Raw genomic sequence first — 26,441 nt, 5'->3', positions numbered from 1 at the left:
AAATGACGAGAGTAACCTATAAGAGTTATTTGGACTAGTAAAGAACGATACTCAGATTTTTACTTTTACTGTTTCACAAAAGGTTAAAATGTGAATGTCTACAATTTAGAATAATTGCAGGAAATGTTATTAAAGCAGTTTAGCAGGAGCAAAGCAAAATCAAATAGTAATAATCACAAAACAACAATCAAATCACCTGAACTATAATTATCTAATTAACTGACTCTGAGCTAAGCTAATGCTGATTTTGTTCTTATGTTCGGTGAGGAGAGGTTGGAGAAAGGGTGAGCACAACCAGGCCTAAAGATGCACTTATCCCCGTGTTCCGAGTTGATGATAATCACCCAACAGGAAATAAGTATCCCTTGGGAATTCAGTGGAAGTATGCTGTACACACACACACACACAAAATGAGCAGAGAGGAAAGCCAAAAATATACAACCAATTTGCAGGTCCACAGGTCGGGCTGGGTCAATCCCTCTAGCGTCTCTGCTGTAATTTTCAACTGTGAACATCTCAGATCCAATCTTCTGAGCTGCTCATCTCACATAAGACAAAGGGGAAAAACCCTGTATCTCTTCTTCACTTAACTTTTTACATTCACCCTTTCTCCCCTCTCTTACTGGATGTCACATCTTCTGAGATGACATCTAACCTCACCTCTGGGAACATCCAGTCACATTATTAACATCTAATCACCCGATTTCCACCCACACCTTATCTATCTCTGTCTATCTATCCGACTTACGTGATTTAACGCAAAGTTTAAAGTTTAAATTTTAAAATCACTTCATTAAATTTCCTTTGTTATTGTTAACACAGAAATCCCATCACATTTAAACATTCAGTCACATATGGATATAATTCACTTCATGTTTCATTCAGTTTATGTAATTCTGCCTCAGTTAGATTTGTCTTTAGCAGATTCTCAAATGAACATTCATTGTAACATAATCCCTTTTTAATTCAAATACAGAGGAATACTTTCTTTTACTTTTCTTTAAAAAACTGTGTTTGTCAATCATTTATTTGATACAACTTCTTTTTATTAAATCATACTTTTTATAAGTCAGATTATTCATAGACCGGTGGCTCCTGTGTGTCACTTTCACCCCGATCCTGCACCACACACACATACACACACCCATACATACCAAGGTCAGACTCTGTAGAGGTCTGTTATTAGAATCAATGCATAGATTACATTTTCTTATTCATTATCTGGGTTACACTTACACCTACTCATTTTCAACATACCTGATGATATTTTGAACAGTATTAAGGATAATTTACTATCAGCAAATTCATTCATTCTTAATTTAAAATCATGTACAATGACTGGTGACAGAGTTCTTATCTTCTCGCATTCCTGCTGTTACCTATTAATCTACTAAGGTTGAAGCTGGATCATGTCGTTTTTATTATTCAAACTACATTTGTCATTTAACATATTGATCAAAACTTGTATTTTGATCTATATTTGATTAACAATAAAAGTATTTATTATAAAAGTATTTATTATTAGAGAATAGGGAAAAGCTCTGTTTTAGCACTCTGATCAGTTTTAATCACTTAAGGCTGCATGTTAAGACCTTTTACCCCCTCTCAGCTGTGAGGACTAGGGTCAGCCAAAGGGGGTCTTCTTTGGGGGGATCTCTTACAACCTCACATCACCTGACAACATGTGTAGAGTGACAACATGTGATTATCCTAACAAGTCACTGTCTCACATCGTGCATAATGTCTTAGGTTCTCCTCTTCCCAATCATCATCCATGGCCACTTTCTTCAAGTGGTACATAGTGAGTAATGGAGGAGGATGAGACTAATGTATAAACCAGTGTGTGGCACTGATGTACCGTGACTACACAGAAAAAAAAATTAAATAAAAATAAAAGGCAAGCATCAGGTGAGCAATTTTCACTCAAGTGAATGGGTACCATCATTGAGTCTGTTGTTTGGTTGCTATTATTCGTACATCAATGGCACCAGCAGGCTGGAAATGATTAAAGCTCTTTGAGATATAGAAAAGCATGTTGGTCTTAGCTACCGCCCACCTCCTGCCTGTCCACTCACATCACTGTCACTAGTCACAACAATAGCTGGCACCTATCTGAATGGTTGACTTTATGTTTGAACTCTCTGAAAGCAATTGTATTAGTTGACATGCAGTGACACAAGCTTTATTAGATGACATCGTGTTTGTTTCTGGTGATCTGGGTTTGATTGGTTGACATTTTGCCCGACCCACAAGAGTGATTCTCTTTGACCTTGTTTGTTTTTGCGTCATGTGACTTGGTTGGTCTTTTTAGATGATTGATATAAGATAGCTTGACAGACAGTTTAACTGAAATGCATGCAACGTCTCTTCTAAACTGGTTATATCTGAGCTACAGGATTGGTTGTGTGCATTTCTTTGTCCCATAGGATTAAAGAATGGGTTGATCAGATGCAGAAAGAGCTTGTTACCCTGGCAGACACAGCCGCAGCTGGGAAGAGCCTCACTCAGGTATAAACACCAGAATATACACACACATGCATAAAATCAGAGCATAATCCTATTCCTTTCTTAAAATTTAAGTCAACCCCTTGTATATTTCCCCCCAATGTTTTCACTCTTAATTTCCTGTGAAAATTATATTTAGTTTTAACAATAATTTAAACAAATGAATGTCTGAAAGTCTTTTTTGTATTAAAACGGCAATTACGTTTGTCTCTCTCCATGTAGATTTTTCTGAGAAACCAGCACCTCTACACTGTGGAGCAAAACGATGCAGAGGAGCTAGTGGCCAGAGCAGCCAGGAACATAGAGCAGCTGCTACGCAAGAGGTCTGCTGCCTTGGAGGTAAAATTCACTCCTCTCAAAGGAACCAACTGTCAGTTTGCAGTTTGTTTGTAGCTTTTGATGCTGCGCAGGACAAACTCTTCAAGTGCCATGACAGCGACCAGTTTTCCATCTGTTCTTCTTTTAGTCTTCACCAAGGATATTAAATAATCAGAATGTGATGATAAAAACCTAAAGATAAACTGGAGTGCATTAGGTTTTAGTGACACGGGAATGTTTGTGGTATTTAGTCATTGTAAAAGTAATACAAATAACAGCAGATGAACCGATTTCTCATTCAAGTCAAAATCGGAACAGGAATTCACTTTGGGTACATTTAATTCATTTCAGACCAGGGATGAAAACTGTCAACATGGATAAAAGCAATTTGAAAAAGATGATAAAAATTTCAGTTGCTTTTATGTTTGATTTGTCTTTAACAAACATGACACCCTGTGCTATGTGTAGATTTTGTGACAGTCACAAAACTAAAAGCAATTAGATACAAAAGCCTTTTGTTTTCTGAGCTGCATCTGTCACGAGATGTAAACTGACAAAATATGACAAACTTGCAAAGTCATGATCATGTGTTATTAAAGGCAACAAAAAAAGTTAAAGCAAATTCAATCTCTACATAGCATGCAAATTTAATAAAGGTAGCTGAATTATGTGTAACTGTAATGCATATACTGTATGCACCTGACTGGTGATTGAAATCTTCACATACACTGATCTATAATTCACATACAGTAAAATGAAGTTTAGTTGAATATCTAACAATCACACCTACCAGCACAGCAGTTTATGGGGAGAAACTATGTTTTTATGCCAAACTGAATGATTGCTTTTCCTTAAGTAGGACACAACATATAACTGTAACAGCATTATTGTGTAAAGCGTAAGTTGAGTAATTCACAAGTTATTGCCCAAAACGTAACACATAATTCTACATTAACACCATCTGCACATTATCTGTTTGTTTGCATATTTTTCTGGCCTAGTTTTCCAAATGTGGTTGCTTTTTTCTTTGGTTGTAGTCCAAAGCCTTTAAATAGAGTATCATTCAAAACATTTTAGAGTGGTCTAGTAATGGGATCTCCTAGTCCTTTTAAGGTACACAACTACCCAACAGTTGTTCAGAACAACCTTTTGGAGGTCTGTATGTTATCACAATCTAAACCCGAGGAGTGTGTATTACTTTTGATGGGCATTTTATTAGCCAACTAATGTTTCTATTATAAAGTTATGTGTGTATGACGATTTATAAATCTAATTTGGCTCCATAGTAGAGGATAGATGCTGTATGCTAAAGGAACAGTGGGTGAAGCATATACTTAAAAGAGCAGAAAGCAGGGACTGAGATCTTTCTTCTTTTGGACTGAATGTGATAATGAGAGCCTCGACCCTCGGGATGTTCTTCCCCCCAATTTCTGTCTTTCTTTTTTTAAAATATATTTTTAGGGCAGAGATTCTCATCTCCACTAGGAGTCTGAATAGCAAATTGCCTTACATTGCCTTTTTAAGGCCTTACCATTGTTGTCTAATTAGTAATGGAAAGGGAGTGTTTATGAATGTCCATAAACATGTGTCCTGCCAAGTGTCTGTCTGTTGTTTGTTAAGTAAAGACACTCATATTCTTATCAATTTTCCGAGTGCTGGTGCCACGAGATGCATCAGCAGCAAAGTGAGTATTGGCTCTACTGCATGGAAAAGCAATAGAAGAGAGAAATGGCTGTAATACTGGGCAATGTTACGGTGTATTTTCTATGTGAAAAGTTCATAAGGGTAGGTGGTGGGTGGGACATCAACTTTATGTTGACAGTTGATCCAACCTCCACACATCGATCACGTCTCACTCTTTATTATGCCTCATCTTCTTTTATGAGTAACCTCAAGGCACACTGATATTGGATTCTCTGTCATGAGATGTATAGATGAGAAGATAAATGATAAATGCATGCTGGGAAAGAGGGGCAGGTCAACATGAAAATAATGGCTATGTGGATTGATGGACAGATAGACAGTGAGCAAAGGATCATAGTGAGAGCAGCTGAGGAAATAAAGAAGGCTTTTAGCGAATAGTGTGACTGGTTTCCCTTTTGGGTATAGTCTTTCTAATACTTGCAGACCGCATACAGTAGGAGTGACAATAAACACCAGCAAAGTCAAACCAGAAGATGGTATACAGGAAGCAAACTGTCCCACTAGATTTCAGTTGTGCTTTGAGATTTTTGCTGACCAATCTTCTAAGTCAAAGGCAGGCTTTTTGCTCTAAACTTTATTAGGCAAAATGCAGGAAGCGAATCTTCATTGCAACTGGGACTTCCTTTTTTGCTCAGTGCCTTTGATATGAGGTTGGAAGTGACTCGCAATGTCAATATAATTGGAGATTGCCCAAGGCACTCAAGCCATTTTCACTTACTTGACAAGTGCTTTCAAACTTTCATCTTCCTGTTGGCTTTCGTCTTTCTCTTTCTTGTGTCTTATCTGTCTCTCTTTATCTGATATCTAACTCCGCGTGATGGATGGCCTTCCAAAGGCCGCAGCTTACCTAGCCACAGGTGTGTGAAATAAGTGTCCGTTTATGTGTGCCTATTCATGCTTTCATAAATAAGTGTGAGGCAGAATGTAGCATGCATTATTAATATGTACTTGGCTGCACACTGCTAGGAGAGATCACTTTATCAAAGGTTTTACAATGGATACTGTGGCTCGAAGCCCAATGGGGAACACTCACACATTTACACGTGGAAACATTCACCATTCGGACTGTCCACCTGCCCACTCACTGATCCACCCACTATACATCATTTGCTCCATAAAAAACTCAATAGGGGATATTGGCAGACAGTAGTTTGATAGAGCTTAGGCACTGAAATGTAGCCACCTACACAAGCATGAGCCAAAGGGCCAAAGTACCAAAAACTCCTCTATAAATTTATAATAAATGGTAATGAATGCATATTTGTATCTTTAAATTCAGACCACTTACTGTTGATTTCCAGAATCCTATCTTGTTCATCTTACTTTTATTCTTGTTACTTTTATTGTTATTATAATACAGAGAGCATAGTCCATATGCCTAAACAGATTTGCATTATAATGGGTTTATCTCAACCATCTTAAGGCCAAGAAAATTCTTGTCTCTTACACTGAATAAATGGCTATCACACCTTCACAAAAACAGTATGAAACTGTGAAAGGGTCATTAGAGTAAATAATTCTGCTTAGGGTGATATTATAATGAAAATCTTGATGTCAAATACGGTTGACCACTCGGCGAAACTGTGTGAGACTCTCTTGGCTTGATTCACTTACACATCACATCTCTCCCTCCTACATCTTCAGCTTGTTGTCTCTTTCCCTGAATGCCTAAGTACACTGTAATTAAAGGCTCAATTATTGATACAGCTAAACTTGTGCTACAAAAGATAAACTAAATAAACACCGAAGAAAGACACTGATGCACGCTCACACCTCAAACTCTCTCTTTAATATACCTACCATCCACACAAGTGCCTTGTGATTGTGTGGGGTCCCACAGTTTTTTTGGACGTCCATGTGAGGTTTGCTTCATTGATAACATCACTTGAACTGAATATAACATAAACCAGATGTTGAGTTTTGGTGTTGCAGGCTGAGTTATCACTCTAAATAATATACTGGCACATTTTTAGACACTTGCTCTTTGAATGGGTTGTTCCCTACATCCAGAAACCACATATCAGCCGCAGTTATTTGTTTTTACTTGAACAGTCTGCATGGGGTAAATGTGTGTGTCTACAGTACTGTATGTGTGTGTCTGCACAATTCCTCTTTTCTCCTGAGGTGAAGGGCTCTATCCAGTGACTAATGAGCCACTCCACAGCATTACTTAGAGTAATCCCTCAGCCTGCAGCACACAAAAAAGAAAAAAAAGTCTACAGGACACAGGTGGTGGTGGTGTGTGAGACTCTGCGCTGTAAAATGGGGTGTGTTGGTACATGGATATATGTGGATTAACGTGTCTTTGCAAAATTATCTTAATTTTACAATGTTGGCAACGTGATGATGGAACTCCCTTACAAAATGGCATTTAGCAGTAAGTTGATAAAATACTTTACTTGCTTTTTTAAATATTGATTTTATTACTTCAATTTAATGCAGTCTACAAACGGATACGAGAAAATATAAAAGCCACAGTGTGTGGCACATACTCTACTTTCTGGCCTTTTATGTCTTGTTATGAAATAGAAATAACAAGAAGGAACAGAAGGAGCACTGTCAAGCCCTACAATGTGAGCTCTAGTAGGCTACTCCTGTGCATGTTTCTGACCAAACTGTCAAACTCAGACTCATTGAAGGTGGTATGAGGAGCCAGCATCCTTTAATGGGACCTGTGCTCACAGACCAGCATCATGCAGCTCGACTGGCATGCTAGAGAACATTAAAGCTTGCAGGTCCACCACTGGTCGCAGTTGCTTTTGCAGATGATGGTGCAGGCATTGTAATGTTTGCCACCGCATCTCCAGACTCTTTCATGCCTGTGACATGTGCTCAGTGTGAACCTGCACTCATGAAGAGAAAGATAAGAAACAAACCAGAGGAAGAATCAGTCATGTCTGTGACCACCACCTGCAAAACCATTCCACTTTTGGGGCTGTATTGTTGTTGTCTTTGCAGTGCAACTGTTGTCACTGTGCATCAAATTAATTCACAATGGTTTATGCTTTCCAACTGGAAAGATTTTAGCTGAGTTTGTGTTACACTGAAATGATCAAGTGTTCACTTAATTTTTTAACAGTGTTAGCTAAATGCTAACCAGCAGCTTATGTGTAAAACTCATCTTAATACAAAGGAAAAACAAAATCCTGATTCTGATGCCAAGTCGATGTGATCTAATACATTGATTAAAACTTTGCTGTTAGAATTTCCTAACGCAATTAGCCCACTGTCTTTGATTATATACCTTGTTGGATATGCAAATTGGTTTTTGTCTTGGTTATTTGACTGTCAGACTGACCAAAATACAAGCAAATCAATGACTCATTGACTTCTTTGACATTCTGTAAGTTTATTTAAAGTAGACATAGAATAAACAGTAAAGTGGTGAAAATGTCATATTTTTCATGTAGTTTCCACTACCAAAAACATGGTATTAGGTAAATCTGGATTGTGCAAGATCTTTCATTGATAACCTCACTTAAAAGAGGGGAACAAATGCATATTATGGTTCTAGACAAACAACACAATATCATAACATTGCAGTGCTATTTTTATATATTTTTACATATTTATATATTTTACGTATTAAGCATATTAAGAGAAAAGAAATGTCCTAGCTGTCTTTCAATTTCCCTATAATGTAAGCATGATATGGTAATAAAAACATTTAGATTACAATCACGTCAATAATGAAAAAAATCATAGTCATATCTATAAAAGTGTCAGTCTCAAGATTTCCAGGGTAATGCTGCAAAGTTCAATTATCCAGTTCCCTCTGTCTAGAGATGTGTGTTAAGTGTTTAATGTGGTATTTGTAGATCTCTTTAATGGAGTCTTTGTACCCCAGGTGTTGGACCATATTTTTATTAATCTGCTGCCTGCTGTCACAATGTTATAATAATGAGCAGAAGACGCATTTATGTGTGTGTGTGTGTGTGTGTACCAGTGTACAGCAATGAGTAGCAGCTATGACATGATCAGAGATATTCTAGTCTCCAGAACAGATGTTACTCTACATCCCATCACAATTGTGCGCTGATCATATTAAGCAGGTAAACGGTGTCTCTGTGTGTGTGTGTACGTGTGTGTCTTTTTCTGTGAGCATACATTTATATTTATTGTTTGTGTGATAACGAAAAGAGAAGGGGGGAAGCACTGCAAATAGGGAATTCTAACTAGACTTATAGTAGGCCAGGGACAATAGCCTAATACATTAATCAAGATGAAATCCAAACTGTGTTAGTGGATTGCAAAATGTATTACAGCCTTTTGTGGTCTAAAGATACTGTTCCTTCAAAATTAACACTGATCAATGCCAATTAAATATGGCATGTAGCATTTTTCAGAATCAGCATTTCCATACTTTGTAATTATTGCAATAATTGAGATGAAACAAGGTAATTAGGATCAGCTCTTACACTAGCATGAGTGTCTCTCTGCCGTTCTGCTCTCAGCTGCGATTACTACCAAACAGTATATCCATGCTTCCTTTGCACATGTTAATTCTTTTACAGATTGTTATATAATGTCTGTAATCTAATTGTAATTAACCAATAGAAACTGAAATAATAATATTTCATAATAATAAAATGAATCAGTCTAACCAGGGATAGTAAATCCTTAGCATAGTCTGAGTTTATATCCTTGGGAAACAACCAGAGTTGAACTGAGCAGTCAGAAAATTGCAAAGAGTAGAAAAAAAATGAAATAATTTTTTTTTAATACTAAGATTTTTTTAATGTAGATTTGAAACATGAAAAAATTAAATACTGCAGTTGTCACCACATATGATAGTGGTGTATAAAGGACAATGATGTATATTTTCCTACATATCATGGTGTTCTGTATGCTTATGCCACAGTTTTGTACATAAAGTTTTCTCTGATTTAAATAGAAAACATCAAACACATCTTTAAAGCATTTAAGAAGATATAAAAGCTCAAGTGTTAATTAAATGAACATTAATAAAACTGGGATTTTTGGAACAGTATGGTAAGCATTGTACTCATGATTGACGAAATAGGTAAGTAAATAATAGGTATAAATATGTTGTAGATCCTAAATCTATGCACAAACAGTAAGCATATCTAATGCTACAGTTTCTCCATGTCAGAAGCTTTATATTATACGATAAAGCACATGCAATAACAATTAGACACCCCCTAGGAGTTTTTGATTGGTGACAGTGGGAAAGAAAAACTCCCTTTTAACAGGAAGAGACCTCTGGTAGAAGCCATCTGCCATGATTGGTTAAGGATGAGGGGAGGGAGACAGGACAAAGTAAACACTGTGGAAGAGAGCCATTATTGACTCCCATGTTGTGCAGTGGTAAGTATGCAGGGTTCTTTTAGATCAGAGTGTTTGTAAATCATAATAACAATTTAGGGTTGTACAAGAGGCTTTCAGGGGGACCCTCCAAACAGTTGTGACTGCATATCCTTGTCCCTACAAGGACATGGCATTCTCCAAGTGGACTGGAAAGAAGTATATTAATACCAATTATCCATCCATGGTGTCCATGTAGGGGATATAGTTACACTTAGTGATACATCTCTCAGATACATGCATGACAACAAAAATAGCCAGAATATTAAATGGAATGGGGAGCAGGTGTACATTTACTGTTCCTATCAGCAAGGCTCTCCCATGGGTTCTCGCAGCTGCAGATACCTCAGGTCTGTCTCTCTGTCTCATGCTTTCTTCCTCCTTTTACCTATCTCACCTTCTTCTCTGTGGTTACTTCCATCCCTCCCACCTTCTCTGTCAACTCTCTGTTCCAGTACACCCAGTGCTGTCTCCCCTTTGTTCAAATCCTGGCCTTTTGTCACGGTTCTCTGTCAAACTGATATTTAAAATCAACCTTTTGGCTATCTCCTCTGACATCTCTCACTGCTTTATCACTCACTCTATTCTTCTGCCATCTATCTCTTCTTTCTCCATGCAGCTTTCATTTTAAACTACTACTATCCCGTCTGTCTGTCCTTTGCCCTGCTTTCCATGTCTTGCTTTCCCATGATATGAGTCATTTCTTTTCTTACTCTTTTTGTGCTCCTTTATGTATATTCCTGCATATACGTAAAGTATTTATTTGACACGGATGAAGGTGTTTTTGTTTGTCCTTTTCCAAAGACGGAAACCAACCCGTTGCTCGGTAAATCATCCATAAGCCACCCAGCTATATGTTTTCCTCATTCCAGTGTTCATTCTGATGAGCTTTGTTTTAATGAGTTTACTTTGAAGGCACTGATCATGCTGAGTCAGAGTATTGTTTTTTTTCCTCTCTCTAGACTGTCCTTTGTGCTAATACATCTGCTCATTAATTATGTCCTTCCCTCTTCCCTTTTCAGAGTCATCTCTTTCTTTTTTATTTCTTTTTTCACACCTCCCCCATTTTTACTTTCTTACCATCCATTTGAGACGGAGCTCATTATGGCAAGTAAAAAACACGATGTGTGGACACATCAGAACTGAGAAAGAGTAAGATAAGAGCGAATGTGGGTGTTAATGATCATTTAGACTGTTACTACTCTTGTAAGTATTGCTTTGTTGTCTGTGGGAGTGGGGCAGTGTGCACTGAACAGCCTATTGATTTCAGTGTCTGGAGCCTTTAGACACACATGCAAACACACACACATATACACAGGGTGTCTGGGATGCTCTGTGAGGTTTAGCAGAGCCTGTCTCATCTTCTCTGTCTATCCTTTAAGCTGTGCTCTGCTTTCTCACTAAATGCATGGTGGGCTGCTGGGCGGCCCTGGCAGAATGACAACTAAGAGTGGTGAGAGCAGGGCAGAAATATCTCTCTGTGGGACTAGCAGGACTATCCAGCACTCAGGTCAGCTCTCAATGGCAGTAGAACAATGATCTTATACATCAGTGAGTATAAGTAGTTAAAAGCTGTATCTGCCCTATTGGGCTCTTAGAATATTAATATGCACAGCAGTTGTTGCAGTCATCATGAGGTCATTTTTATGTTCATCTGGGAAAAAAGATAGAGCTCACTACTAACTAGCTTCAGTTGCGCTGCCTGTAGATTTTATTGAAGATTTTTGTCATAGACTGCATTTTTCTTGTGAACTCTCTCATTCCCCCTGTTCTCCCTGAAATCTCTGAACTGCCTCGTCCCCCGGAGAACACGACCCAATTTCAATGCCACGATGAATGAAATGTAACTCGGTTTTTAGGTATATTTAGATGTCTTTTAAACTTTTAACCAGTTAAAATTTTTATCAGTAGGAGTCTGAAAACAACTTCTCTTCCCAAGAATCATATACCCAATTCTCACTCTCCTGGTACCCCTGCAACCCTCTGCTGCCAATTGCAGAGGAGTGATAGCTCTTCTCAGGTCTCCAGTGGTCATGAACTGAAAGAGTGAGCTCATTATGGTGTCCAACTTTCACAATTAGTGAAAGTGAGACTAAAAAACCATTAGGTCGGGCGTTTTGCAGAGAGTAATCCATTATAGTGCAAATTTGTGCATTTTAGCGGAGTAACAGTGGCTTCTGATCAATTGGCAGAGACAGCAGTTTTCAGCAGCTCTAATGAACTGTTGTGCTCATTCAGAGAGTTTAGCTGTCACTCACTGAGTAGCCTCTTCAAATCTAGATCCCTCAGTGCAAAGCACATTTGATTGTGTTGTTGCTTTCTTTGGCTAGACTGATAACCTTTGTATGTGTTTGACATAAAAAAAAGAGAGAAAGAGAGAGAGGGATGCAAGCAAAATAGAAGGGTAATTAGGTATCTTTCCTCGCACTCTCATTCTCACCCTCCCCCATATCTCCCAGGGGGAGTGGAGACTCGTCAAAGCCCTGTCATGAATTTTTAACATGCCTGTTGGTCTCTTAGGAAGCGTGTGTAGATGTGTGGTTTCTGCATGTGCATGTTCATATACAGTCAGGCAAAAAAAGGGATTTTCGCACAAACCATTTAAGTCTTATATAATCCATGAATGTCACACTAATGGCTTAAGTATGATGTACGATGTATCAGGAGTTGAACAGCTGTTGGTTATACGCAAGTATCATATCTGATACAATGTTTTGCTGAAGGAGAAACCCAAAGGAGAGTTGTGTAATGCCTATCCGTATGTTTTTAGACTACCTTAAATATGTGTTTCTGTATCTTTTTGCACTGACATTATGCAAGCTTATCATTTTATGAGCAATGGCCTGGTTTTCTGTTTATCTGATATAGCTCAGTTAGTGTACTTGGGTTGATGTGATGCTACACTGTTGACATTTGACACCTCACAAATCTCGCCAGTAGATCAAAAATGCTCTATTTTTTGCATAGCGTATCTGCTGAAGGCATTTATGTCAAACTTAGCCGAGTCAAGTTTCTCTGATAAGTGATGGTCTCATTTTGGGATCTCCCTGTTGCTAAGCAACATTATCAGGGGCACTAATGTCACACTTATCTATGACCTCAAGATGATTTTACAAGTGCATCGGCGCAGTTTAGAATCAACTTCCACTGACTGACACATACAGTGGTGTGAAAAAGTGTTTGACCCCTTCCTGTTTTCCTGGTGTTTTGTTTATTTGTCACACATAATGTTTCAGATCATCAAACTTATTTTGATAAGATACATTACAAAGATAACCCAAGTTAATACAAAATGGAGTTTTTAAATGATGATTTCATTGATTAAGAGAAAAAAGTTATCCTCGTCCTGTTTCAAAAAGTAAATGCCCCTCTTATTAAATCATGAATTAATTGCAAAGAACTGCATTTTTTGAAAACCTGAGCTCAGTTTCACCAAACACACTCAGCCCTGACTACTGGCAGACCTGTTGAATCAAGAAATCACTTAAATAGAACCTGTTTGATAAAGTGAAGCAGGCTAAAAGATCTCAAAAAGCAACACATCATGCCGGGATCTAAAAAAATACCTGAGAACAGTAAACAGTTAAATATGATGGTGGTAGTGTGGTGGTCTAGGGCTGTTCTGCTGCCTCAGGACATGGAAGACTTGCTGTGGTAAATGGAACCATGAATTCTGCTGTTTACCAAAACATCCTGAAGAAGAAAGTCCGGCCACCTGTTTGTGACCTCAAGCTGGAGCAGGACAATGATCCAAAATACACCAAGAAGTCCACCTCTGAATGTCTTAAGAAAAACAAAATAAAAACTTTGGCATGGCCTGGTCAAAGTCCTGACCTGAATCCGATTGAGATGCTGTGGCACAACCTTAAAAAGACGGTTCATGCTCAAATGTGGCTGAATTACAACAATTCTGCAAAAAACAGTGGGCCACAATTCCTCCACGGCGCTGTAAAAGACTCATTGCCAATTATCACAAAGACTTTATTGTAGTTGTTGCTGCTAAGGGTGGCCCAACCAGTTATTAGGTTTAGGGGGTAATCATTTTTTCACACAGGGCCATGTAGGGTAGGAATTTTTTTCCACTAAATAATAAACACCTTAATTTAGAAACGGCATTTTGTGTTTACTTGTGTTATCTTTGTCTAATTTTTAAATTTGTTTGGTTTATCTGAAACATTTAAGTGTGACAAACATACAGAAAAACAGGAAATCAGAAAGGGGGCAAAAACTTTTTCACACCACTGTAGAGTCAAAAAGATTAAAAGAACAAGAAATATGAAGCCGGAAATGAGCATAAGAGGCCAACTTTAACATTTTAATATAGAATAGAACACGCCAATCTGCAGAATTAGCTATCAGCAGTGCAGAAAATACCAGTCGATAAAAGACTTCCCTAACCAACACATGGTGTTAAAAATAGCAATGCTGTCCCTACCATGTGGGAATGCTTAGAATAAATAACAAGACACCACATGTTTGTCTGCATTGTGCAACTGCCAGTTAGACATGTTTTCATTTTACTCCAAAAACTGTAACTTTAAACAGAGCTTTTGATTTAGATATGCAGACGGAATCACTGACATCATCTAAACACTTTAGTGATTGGTGGTTGCAGGGATCAGTGCCTGACTGTGTGTGACTATGATGCTTGCTACCACTAACTGGTAAATACGATTCAGCACTTGATGCACTGTTAGACCATGCTATTTTTATGTACAATGTACATCAGTCACAATGCTTGTAATCATTTCACATTTTTTTCACTGTTTTGGGTTGGTCAGTGTGTGCGTGTGTGTATAGCTGCAGCAGGGTGTATATTTAGCGGTTGACATCCAGTGCATAGGAGCTAGAGACAGGTCTGGAACAGAGCCCAGGACTGGAGGCCAAAGGAATGGAACTGTTGATCAAAATGGAACGATTGCCGACAGCAGACACATGGTCACAGACTCACATACACATACATGCCCACACTCAGTAAAAATACCAATTGAAAATACTATAAGCATCTCATCCAAAGATGTGTCCATCTAGCATGCCTGTTATACATGCTTGCACAAACCAACAGATGGTTGTCAGACGAAGATGCAGCTATAAAAACAGTTTTTCGTAATCATATAAAAAGATTTGATTCTAACATGATTTAACTTTGGTGTTGTGAAGGAAGATTCTTTGTCCTGCTCTTTCCTTTCATTTCTTATTGTACTTTTGTTCTAACCTCTTACCTTTTCCTTTTCTATGGCATTAGTTATGAAACTTGGAACAAGATGTTTTAAAAATTGATGCAAGCCTCGTGGTTAAATTAGTCCACAAATCAAAGTAAAAATGTAGAAATAAGGTATTTATCGCTCTGTCCCCTTTTTGAGCCATTTTTTTTCTTTCGTTAGCACGTTTCTCAGTTCTGCCTTCCTTTCCATACAAATAAAAAGAATGCAGAAGATGAAATTGCACTTTGCTAGATTATAATCTAAGCATCACCTGAATTGTATAGCACAACTGGAAAGTGATATTTCAAGATTTTTCAGTATCAGGACATGCACATAAAATTTCAACCTTGTGATCATGGATAGATGTTTATTTCTCTGGATGCACATCAGAGCACATCAGAACTTGTTTGTTCCCAGAGGGAAGACGTGTTGTTATTCTAGGTTGTGCTTGTAAGAAGTAACAAAACAGCATGTGTATGTGCAATTGGAGGAGAGATGACTAGATTAAAGGTGACATTAATTACATTTTCAATTCAATTCAATTGTATGTATATAGTGCCAAATAACAACAGCAGTCACCTCAAGGGGCTTTTCACTGTCAGGTAAACACCATATAATAATACAAGTGAGGTTAATTACATTTATATTCCTTTCTTAAATTCCTTTTTGATTGATAGCTTTTTCAGTGGGTAATTTATTTGTTCTTCACTTTATTCACTGATCCATCATTTCTTCCAGCACTGAACCCAACTTATTTTATTCAGTTAGCGCTATGTTTCACACTCTCTGACTCGCTCACACATTCAGGCACACACCCACACACTACTTTCTTACAGTACAACCTTTTCATTTTGACATTCTGATACTCTGTGGCGTGGCCTTTAGCGGACAGTGAGTGCTGCAAGACCTTGATAGCCCTGTGGTTTGAGCTCTGCAAGTGAGATCATAATCATTTCTCTCTTGTCTCTAGGGTGGTCTCCACCGTGATTTCTAATGTGCTCTCTTTGGCTCAGGTTTTCTAAAATGAGAGAGATGTTTTGAAGGAAGGATACCCAGTGTATATTCCAGCCTAAATCTTTTGTCGTATTTCACTTCCCAGAAACTGGCCACAGCTGCTGAAGAGTTCCAAATGAAGCATCAGTGGAAGGACGATTTCGAGGTAACAGAGAGAGAGACAATACAGAAAAAAAAACGATTATATGTATTTTTTATGTGCTATCTATTAGGGATGGGTGAAAAATCGATACAGCATAGTAGTGCTGTATTTAGGATGGGGATATTATATCGATACAGGGACACTAAATATCTATATTTTATTAAATTAATTAAAATACTCTGGGAATACTAGCTGTCTGGGAAACAAGACGACTTATCTCATGCACCATTATTCTGAGATAACATTAGCTGAGCAAACCTACATTAACAGGTTACGGAAAACTGTCTGGACACTGGACACATTTAGCTCAACAAACTTACTTCCCAATTCAGAAAAGGCTAATGACTCAGCCATGCAAGTAAAAATAGGGCAGCAACCAAACAAAAATTGATGGCTGCCTGGTAATTGTATGATATTTTTCCACATTCCTTTGCTGATTTCAACTAAATGTGACTTAATTGTTGCCCAGAGCTTGATGGTGTGGCACATTAATGACCATTTTTGATTGTAAACAGTCACAGTCTCACTTGGACTGACTGCAGTCAGAGAGACTCTCAAAGTTTTTCAAATAATTCACATCTAATTTATAAATGCAGACAGATTGCCACCATATTGCCATCAGTTTGAATGAGTCTTTGTCAGTGAGCACAACTCGAGGGGACTTGACTCAACTGGCTGCCAGCTGGTTGTATTTATAGAACAGCAAGGTTGCTGAGTGCAAGTGTAGTGGTTAAATGTGAATTTTTGTCTATGCAGACAACAACAGATTTTGTGATTTTCTACGATTTATCACAGTTAACTGGTGCATTACCAGAAACGGAGTGCATGTGACGTGCATGCAGCCAACATCAACCCATTCAATCTCAGACAGATAACTAACTTCATCTTATGGCAACATTTACCCCAGGCTTTAGTGATAGTGTTGGCATGCTTTATAATCTCATTTAGCAAAAAAAAAAAAAAAATAAAATTAAATTAAAAAAAATATCTGAAGTGAAATCCAATTTATCTTACTGGATAAATCTGATAGTGACAAAGTTTGAGGACATAATTTGCTGTTGATTAATCACTACTGCAATACTCTGCATATCGCAAAATGTTAAAAATCATAATAATATTATTGTTTTGTGAGTGAATTATTGTCATAATATCATATTGTGTTCCTACCTCTAGCACTTATCTTATAGACTAAAGCTACAGATGCACAGATACACAAATGGTGATGCATGTAGTCTGAATTTGCTAGACCTACAATAATTTGATTGTGTGAATAGTTTTTACATGTTTTCAGCATCCATCATTAGCAGTGAGTATAGTTCCTTTTGTTAACTGGTTTATTATACACTGTGTTATGATACATGCCCCCATTTTCAATGACAGATGCTTTGCCTTCTAACAACCTGGGTGGCAAACAATTATATAAGGGAAAAAAGCAATGCTCAGGAAAAATACTTGTCACAAAGGCAGTTATTACATTGCTATCTCACAGACAAAAAATGCTTACCTGGAGCATTGCAAATGGCTGCAGGGACAGAGGGACATATGTGAAATATGACCATACCTTATTTGTTTAAGCAAAAACACAGACTAGTGTCTTTGTTAACGAAATAATAGAATGGATGGATGGCATAATAAAGAACTGCTTAGAAATTGATCAAATATTTAATAGTTGCATAAATGTTAGGGTTCTTTGTGCAACACTCTGAAGCATCCAAAAAGCATTTTTTGTGCTTCTTTGTCACTTGTTTACAGGATGATGAAATTGCCTACTACAATGCAAAGGACAATGTGAGTGTGCTTTTTTTTTGCCTTCCTCTGTTAATTTATTCTCTTTCTCTTTGAGCCCCTGCAAACACATAGGTCATACATGCATCATGAATGTGCTTTTGCTACACAGCATCCCCACCCCCACCCCGCCTTCATTGCCTCATATTCCCTCATCTCCCTCATTTTACTCCTGCAAAAATCACCACATTTGTGTCTGTTTTCACCCCCGCTTTCTCTTATCGCCTTACCTCTGTACTGCAGCCCCCAGTTTGCTGCTTCTTGGAGCTTTTCTTCCCGTGTAGCTACCTCTCTGTCATCCCTCCTTCCAGCCTCTCTCAGGTGAAGAGGTCTCTGCCATGTTTCTCCTCTAATTGACAGATGAGATGTATGAGCTGGCTAGGCTCTTGCTTTATTAGGAAGCAACTGTTCGCACCATTTCTCCCTCCCCCTCTACCTCTCTCACCACCTCACTACCTCGGCCCCTCTCTACCCTGCTTTCGTTCATTGGTATCTCATCTTTTCCTCCCTGTCTCTACTGCTCTCATTGATGTAAATTGGCAAATGCACGGCAGGAGTTATAAATCTCCACAAGGGGCATAAACAATCTGAGTGTCTCCGGCTCCTCCTCCCAAATCAAGATGATAAAATGAAAAAAAGCGAGACATCATCACGTAAACAGTCAGGGTTTTTTTTAAAGCATGCAGGGTGTGAAAAGTGCAGCGATGTTGTTATTATGGTAGCGATGAGCTGTTGAGAATGTGCGTTCAGGCTGTTGTAAAGTCTTTCGTTTTTATGGAGACCAACAAACCATGTCATATATGTGCAATGCGCCTCATTAATTTACATGAAGATGTCTGTTATGATTTCTTAAACCTATGGTGAAAACAGCCAAAGATACTGTTTTATATCATTTTTTTTTCCTTTCAGCTGGATGCAAATGAGACAGAGGGAAGAAAGAACAGGATTCGACCAGACTTTCAAGAGGACCCCTCGTTTAAACGTTTGACTGACTACAACCACACGGCTGTCCACATTCCCACTGACATCTATGATGGCTGTGAGTGCATCGTCACACACACGCACACATACCAAAGTGGTTACCATGGATACGGCTGACACACCAACCCATTATGAAATGTTGTTTACAGATTGTGCCTCAAGCAAAGTTGCCCTTAGCTAAAAGATGGGTTTAACAAAAAAAGCCTCATACAAGTAATAAGCTCTCCTGTAGTACTCTGTTACTTAACAAAGCTGCCTGCCCTTGGAATGTAAAAGAACAGGAGGCACGACAACTGAAAGGATTTATGTGTGTATGTTTTCTTTTTTTGTATAGAAATATATTTGCTATTGGCAGTTATGCAGCTTTCAATTTAATATTCTGTTTAACCAGAACTAGAATGATAAGTATACATTTATTAAAATTATAAATCATATTATGAATGTATTATTCATATGAAAATTGCAGTCACTGAACGTCTTTAGGAACAGATTGATATAAATAGATAGATATAGGAGATATCTCTTTAGAGTTATACACTACTATCTATAGACCATATTATAGATATTGACTATAATAGATATATGCATGCAATTTTTGCTTGACTGGACACTTATATTTATTCTTGATACTGGTATTTTATACTGTTACACATAAAAGAATGCAATAGTGCAACTGAACTGCAAAATACACTGGATTGTGTGTAAATCCTGGAACAATAATATCATCTGTTGAAATATATCAATCAGTACATTTGCATTGTCAGCATTTTTTAAACACAGCATGCTTCATTTCACTGCACCTGCTACTTGTTAAAGGTTGGTGAATGTTCACTGAACATGTAATCAGTTTCTCAGAATGCGAACAAAAATAGGATCATGTACACTCAAGATTATAGAGAATATTAATGATAATCTCTTAAAAACTGAAACATGCTGAATAAACATTTGGTTGTCATGATCTGGATACAGGACAATTAAAACCTAAGCAGCTCTATGTTATAGTCATGGCTGTTTTCATCTATTTATACCATCCCAAACTCACGCTTTACCTGATGGGGCTGTTTCAGTCACATTGGACGTTAAAAGTCTTTAGCCTGCCAGGTCATACTACAAAGTGAGTGCAATATTTACTTGTAACAGGGTAAAAATATAGCAGGTATTTGTTTGACGGATTCATAGTGAATAATCGTCACATATCCTGTATGTCTTGTAGTGAGAACAGGTCTGAGGAGGTTGTTGGGTATTGTTGGACAGCAATAGTAACATGGATTCGGAGATATCCTGTTAAAGAGTATTTTTGCTCCTTTTGTTATAAAAGTACATTTCTGATCATTTCATCATCGTGTGCTGACATTTACCTTGAGTGATACAGCATAATTTAAATCTCGAGAGTCTCTCTGACATTAGCACAGCTCAAGTTGAATGTCAGTGACTTAAGGGTGCCTGGCTGAATAGCTTAAGTGTGGTCTGAATTATGTAATATTTTTAAGTGGCTTTTCCTTTATTCTATTTTTTAGAATTCAACTTGTGGGGTGATGTCCTTAATATAGTGTGACTTACGATGAGAGAAATAAAGCCTTAGGTGATTTGCTCAAGGATGTGTCACCACAGTAGGCCTAGGTTCTCGAAGAACTTCAGAAAGATTCCAGTTTAATTCTGAATGATGTGTGTTTGTATCTGTGTTTCTGTGAAAGATAGATATCTGCGTGTTTGTGGTAAGATGTTCAGTAATTGGTGTAGTGGAATCAGTGTAGTGGAAACTAATGCGTCAGCAGTGACTTGGAGACACAGCAGGATGGAATGACTTCCTCAGCATGGACTTCAGCCTGCTGGGGAACCGTCTGGCCCCAAGGTTACCTGCTTCACCTTGTTGCTGACCCCGGACACATGGGCAGAAAAGGGAAATGTAGATTGGAATGGAAAGCTGTCAGGTTTTGTTATCTGTGGGTGGAAATGCAAGTCTAGTTTATTAGCATTTCTTTTGAACTTGCTGTGAATTTGTCAATTTTTCCCTGAGATCCCTATCTGGCCTTTAATCTGGGCTGGGTGCCACAGCTACTCACACTGCCTTTCTCTCACAAGGATGCTGTTTATTGGTAGCCTGTAATGAGTATGCATAGATACGCTGAGCTTCTGGGACCTACCCAGCGAGATGAAAGAAACTTTAGGTGTGTGTGCGTGTTTACAAGGAAGGACTCAAACCTGGCGGTACATTGTGGGCAACAATCTCAGGTATGGAAATGAAGAACCAGACCATGCAATTTTGTTTTGAGATTGAGACTTGTTTTTCAGGTTTAAGTTTAAATTTCAAACTCTAGGAATATCTAGCTAAAGAAAATTAATTAAAATTACTAATGTATTCAAAAAAGCACTGCGAATATGGAGAAAAACGTATGTCTGAGAGCATACGCAGGCTCATATATTGTGTCAGATATGGACACATGTGAAGGAGTATGTATTTGGTATTCCAGGTCAGAAGATTCATAGTTATTGAGGTTTCAACTCTCCAATTTAATCTCCACCCTATAAATGTTCCCGGAATAGCCTTTGCTCAGCTGGAGAAAATTAGATTTTCTGGGTAAAGTGGGTGACAAGTTTATGAAATCAGACTCATGTGTGTGAGGGGAGTACTGGAAAGGATACAGGCATGACAGAAAGATCACAAAAGCATAAAACGTCCATTGAAGGACATAAAAAAAAGTATATCAGACAACATAGAAAATTGTTTAATTCAGTGGATATACAAGTGGAAGCTGAATATAAAAATGTAAACGTTATGTATTTATAATTCTAGATATTCAATATGAGATATAAAAATATTCAAGGAGTATCTCTTTGTGACATATAGTAGGGTTACTATACATCGCAAAGAGAGCATGCTAAGCTAGTATTTGTGCCACATTTCATAGATAGATAAATGGAAATAGAAAAAAATATTCAAACACAATTACTTTAAATAATTTTCCTCTAAACCTAAAAACTGATTGTGCCACTCTTAGCGGCAAGAACTCCAATCGAGTGTTTGTGACAGCTGGCAAATTGCAACAGGTCTATCACATTGCTTTGGACCAATTTCATCCAACATCTTTACAGAATTGTTTTAATTCAACCACAGTGGTGGGTTTTTGGCAAGTTGTCCAGAAGTAGTCCCATACTGTTACACTGTCATTATCATAAACATGTTTGACATTGTTTAATGTCAGATGTCATGCAATTTGCAATGGCATTGCAAAGAAGAAAACAGCAAGGGGGCAAAATCTTTTTTTCAGAGCGCTATAGAATATAGTTTGTATATGAAAGATAGACCTAGTTTCCAGCCAATGTTTAACTGTCTTACATCTGCGTTCTTTGTGAGAGGGGGCAAGGCTGGTTACAATAAGAAGTTTAGCTGCAGAAATCCATAAGAAAATGACCCTTTGTCTAATGTGATCCCTGATCTCACTAATCATTTTCCTAATGAGTTCATGGCCTTACTGGTTTCAAGTGAAGCTGAATGTTCTTTTGGTAAATTATGGTCCCTAGCAGAGGGAAACACAGTGAAGTGGTGGCTAGCACCTCACGCCCCTTTGTTCTATCCTATGCGGGCTCTGTCCAGGGACACTGGCTGAATGTTGTGTGTAAATGGTTGGGTTGGTTTATGTGTTAGCACTGTGACAGGTTGGTGACCTGGCCAGCCTCTTGCCATATGACAATTGTGATGTCACCCCCCGTGACCCTGAGGTAAATGAGCAGAATAAAATGAATGGATGGTCTCAATGTGATCGGCAAATCGCTACAGTCTTAGGAGGGAATCCCTTGGTTTCACAGTCAGATCCACGCTTGATATTTAAGTCCATTTATAAAGCACCAATATGGCAAAAGCACTTAAAAGTTTACAACAGATGCTTCACTAAGCAATGAGTGATGTCTCAGTGGCCAAGTCCATCTTTTATATTCAGTCGATGTTCCAGAAAAACAAAACGTATAGTTTAAAATTCTTTAAAGCTTTTTTTTGTTTGTTTTTATTTTAATCATATATATTAAACATACATTTGTTTGATTTTTAAAATTTGATCCCTTATTAAAAACACCCCAATGCCTCCTGGCTATAGGCCAGTCATATAGAAGAATTTCTTGTGAGCTCAGCACAAATGTAGCCTAAAGTAAACTTTAAATAATCCATCATAATCAGTGCATCACTTTCTGTTTCCAGGTGTTTCTTGTGTAATAGTACATTTCTTTTTTATTATATATAAGAGATCATTGCATTTGATATGATTGAAATAATAAATCCTGCTGGGTTAATTAACTTGTCTAAGACTGTGGAACGAGTTTTCTTTTTTAATTCAACAATTTCACACAAGTCTGTTTCTGCAAAAATGATTCCTAATTTACAAATTCACACATACTGTAATGTCATCTTGTGTGTCACAGGGAGCTCAGCAGACGTCTTTCACCTTTCACACTCGGGGCTGTACTGCTTATGATTGGAATTCAAGTGCCAGATTTGTGTAGATAGGCAGCAAACTGGAGGGATTTTTCTATCTTTTCTGTCATCCAAAGGCAATTTTCACCATAGTTTTTGTATGGCGTAAACAAATGTAGCGGGTGAGCAAATTTTGTGCAGCTTCGAAAAACAAAGACTTTTTTTGCCCCTCTGTTTTCATCTCCAAGCATTAACTTTTTAGCCAGCAATATTTCCATATCAGAGGTTATTTTGTGACATAAATTATAGTCTTTCAAATATCCAACTATTCTTTTAATTAGTAATGATGGGAAATTTAATGTCTTATAGTTATCTCTCTCTTATGTTAAACTAACTATAAATAACTGTTTAACTGAGCATGTTGTACTGTAGCTGTATAGAACATTTCACTGTTATACAGTGTGTAACTGTTGCTTCTATAAGAAAAAGACTGTAATTAAAGCAGTCAAAAAACAGGGAAAATATACACCAATCCGTATTAAATATTTTTGTGAATTATATTGCCCCCACGATGTCCCGATGAGATTAAGTCATCACTAGGTGTGGATTCAGTGTGGCATACCATGTGTATCCAGGGAATTCATTAGTGTCATTGGCAATATGGGCAACCCGAGGATAGTCTTTCCCTTATGAAGCAGCAGTGGAGTTTAGCTTATTAAAGATTATGACTAACTCAGGGATATTCACAACCAGTGGAGACATTAAAAAGCAACATATTACTAGTTAGAGGCTTGTGGTTGCCTTGTGCCATAATTTCATCTGTCAGTCCAGTACACGTGAGTATCATCTCGCTGTATTTAACTGTCTAGCTGTTTGGGTAAAACAAGATGGCTTGCACTGTCTATCCAATGGCCTAACTTAATCAGTCTTCAATAAAAAATTATACATATAGTTTGCAGTTTCATCATTATCTAACAAGTGCAGTAGTATTTTTTTGGCTCTTGCCTTAAAATTCTAAAATTCAATGATTAATGAGAGAAATATATTACTGTGTGTGCACACGCTTCATGCTCTCTCCCTTTCTATAATGAAAAACGTGCACTCCTGGCAACCGAGGCTTCATTAACTCTTCACTCTAGAGAAATAGATGCAAATGAACACTGTTTGCTTTGCACATCAATGAGACACGTCACACTCAATACAGGATACCAATATGTCCTACACACATGCACACTATACTTCTAGCCACATGTCAAGATGTACAGAGTTGCATAAAAAATATATGCAATGCCACAAAATACAAAAAAGTGGAAGATGGTAAAAAAAATGGCAGAGAGGACAGATAGAGTTGGGGGCAGCATGTGTTGTGTCTCCATCCATCATCAGTCTTAATGTGGCTCTGAGCTGTCTGGGTGCTGTGTCATTACATCCATAATGCCTGTTGCCTCTCACATCGCACACTATCTGTCAAAAGCATGCCACACGCACAAAAAAAAACTTCTGCACACATCGTCATCCAGAGTATTTGGAGGTTTTAGGTAAAACAGTTTAATTGTGTCTGTGCAAAGCCATTACTTGTCTGAGTACTATTCCTTGATATTGATGCCCAATGCAAGCGCTATCTGCTTGTGCTGGAAAAATATTTGGTCGTGCTCTGCTGGGCAACTGGGGTGACAGTGAGGCCTGTGTGTGAATCTTAATGAATGTGTTAAACTGTGTTGTCCATATTTCTCTGCCTTCTAAAGATAATTGCAGAAAACCCACAAAGACATGAAAATATTTATTTTACAGCTGCACACAAAATTAAAATGTAATTACAGTATAATATACTGAATTCCGCTTATGTTGGTGGGTTCATGACGTATTTCTTTTTTATGTGCATGCTTTCTTTTGACAAATGAGCTTTTCATGTGTGTTTGTTCATCCAGCCACCATTGTGCTGAATGAATTAACCTGGACGGAGGCACTGGAGGAAGTGTTTAGAAAGAATAGAGAGGATGACCCAACCCTACTCTGGCAGGTGTTTGGCAGTGCCACTGGCCTGGCTCGCTATTATCCAGGTAAAGAAACAAAGGGGAAAGAAAACAACAACCCCAAAACAAACATTGCCTTTGAATAGGTTTTTATGTGTCTGTTCATATAATTCTGAAGTTGTATGTGCTTAAATACATACTACTTAGTAAATAAGCTCACATTGACTTTATGTGCATCTGCACTTGTCTATTGCTGCTCCCTCTTGTATGCCTGTTATCTTTGCCAAGCTATTTCTATTCATGAGATTCCCTGTCATCATTGACTCTATAGCTTTATGACAAAAGTTTATGTCTCATATCCATAAATTTGCATTGGCTTTGATTTATCCTCTTTCTTTTACTTCTTAGCATGTATGAAAGGCAGTCACTCACTCTCAGTATACTTCCTTGTTTTTATGGTGCCCTTCACTAATAGCTGTGCATCTCCGATAAATAATTTGTGCATGTTTTCCCTCCTCATAAATATTTTTAGTGATCTTAAAACATGTTATAATGTAGGTGGTGTAATAAATTGATTGATCCAAGAAGCGTGTCATTATGTCACAGAATGTATTATGTACACAACGGCTCCTGAGCAGAATATGACACTACATACAGTATGATTTTATCATATTAGTCCAATATATTAGAAATTTAGCCAAAATAGTATTTAGTGTGCTGTTTTTTGTTTTGTTTTCCTGCTTTAATTATGATGAAAACTCAGTACATCTCAAATCTCGTCTTTTAGCTTCTCCCTGGATGGATGCTCGTAAGACCCCGAGTAAAATAGATCTTTACGATGTGCGCAGGAGGCCATGGTAAGAAAACTGGCTCAAGCATGACAGTGTTAGTCAGAATGCAAATTAAAACTTCATCTTTAATGTCATTATGTGTGAATATCTATTTGGCTGTTAAATGTAGAGCTTTATAGCAATAATTACATGTAGCATTATGTGTAAGGGTTTTCAATTCAGTCAAATAATTCAATCAAATAATCCCTATTGAGTTTCAGTGAAATATCGTTATGATTATTATTACTATGCAAA

At 37.7% G+C, this 26,441-nt stretch overlaps 1 protein-coding gene across 3 annotated transcripts in view; it reads left to right on the top strand.

Moving 5' to 3' along the window:
• LOC116318275 (voltage-dependent calcium channel subunit alpha-2/delta-1) overlaps positions 1-26,441 on the top strand; it is a 67,786-nt gene that overhangs the window by 5,882 nt on the left and 35,463 nt on the right. For all 3 annotated transcript variants that reach the window (XR_005613971.1, XM_039615763.1, XM_039615762.1), the window contains exons 2-8: positions 2,427-2,508; positions 2,728-2,844; positions 16,156-16,215; positions 17,965-18,000; positions 18,907-19,036; positions 25,312-25,443; positions 26,144-26,213. Coding sequence is in view for 2 of the 3 variants with exons in the window: in XM_039615763.1 (XP_039471697.1) it covers positions 2,427-2,508; positions 2,728-2,844; positions 16,156-16,215; positions 17,965-18,000; positions 18,907-19,036; positions 25,312-25,443; positions 26,144-26,213 (627 nt within the window). In the remaining variant the exon portion in view is untranslated. The remainder of the gene's footprint in view (positions 1-2,426; positions 2,509-2,727; positions 2,845-16,155; positions 16,216-17,964; positions 18,001-18,906; positions 19,037-25,311; positions 25,444-26,143; positions 26,214-26,441) is intronic.

The sequence above is a fragment of the Oreochromis aureus genome, linkage group 7, assembly GCF_013358895.1.
Source record: "Oreochromis aureus strain Israel breed Guangdong linkage group 7, ZZ_aureus, whole genome shotgun sequence".
Taxonomy (NCBI): domain Eukaryota; kingdom Metazoa; phylum Chordata; class Actinopteri; order Cichliformes; family Cichlidae; genus Oreochromis; species Oreochromis aureus.
The sequence above is the reverse complement of the archived record's forward strand: the minus strand, read 5'-3'. Positions and strand labels throughout refer to the sequence as shown.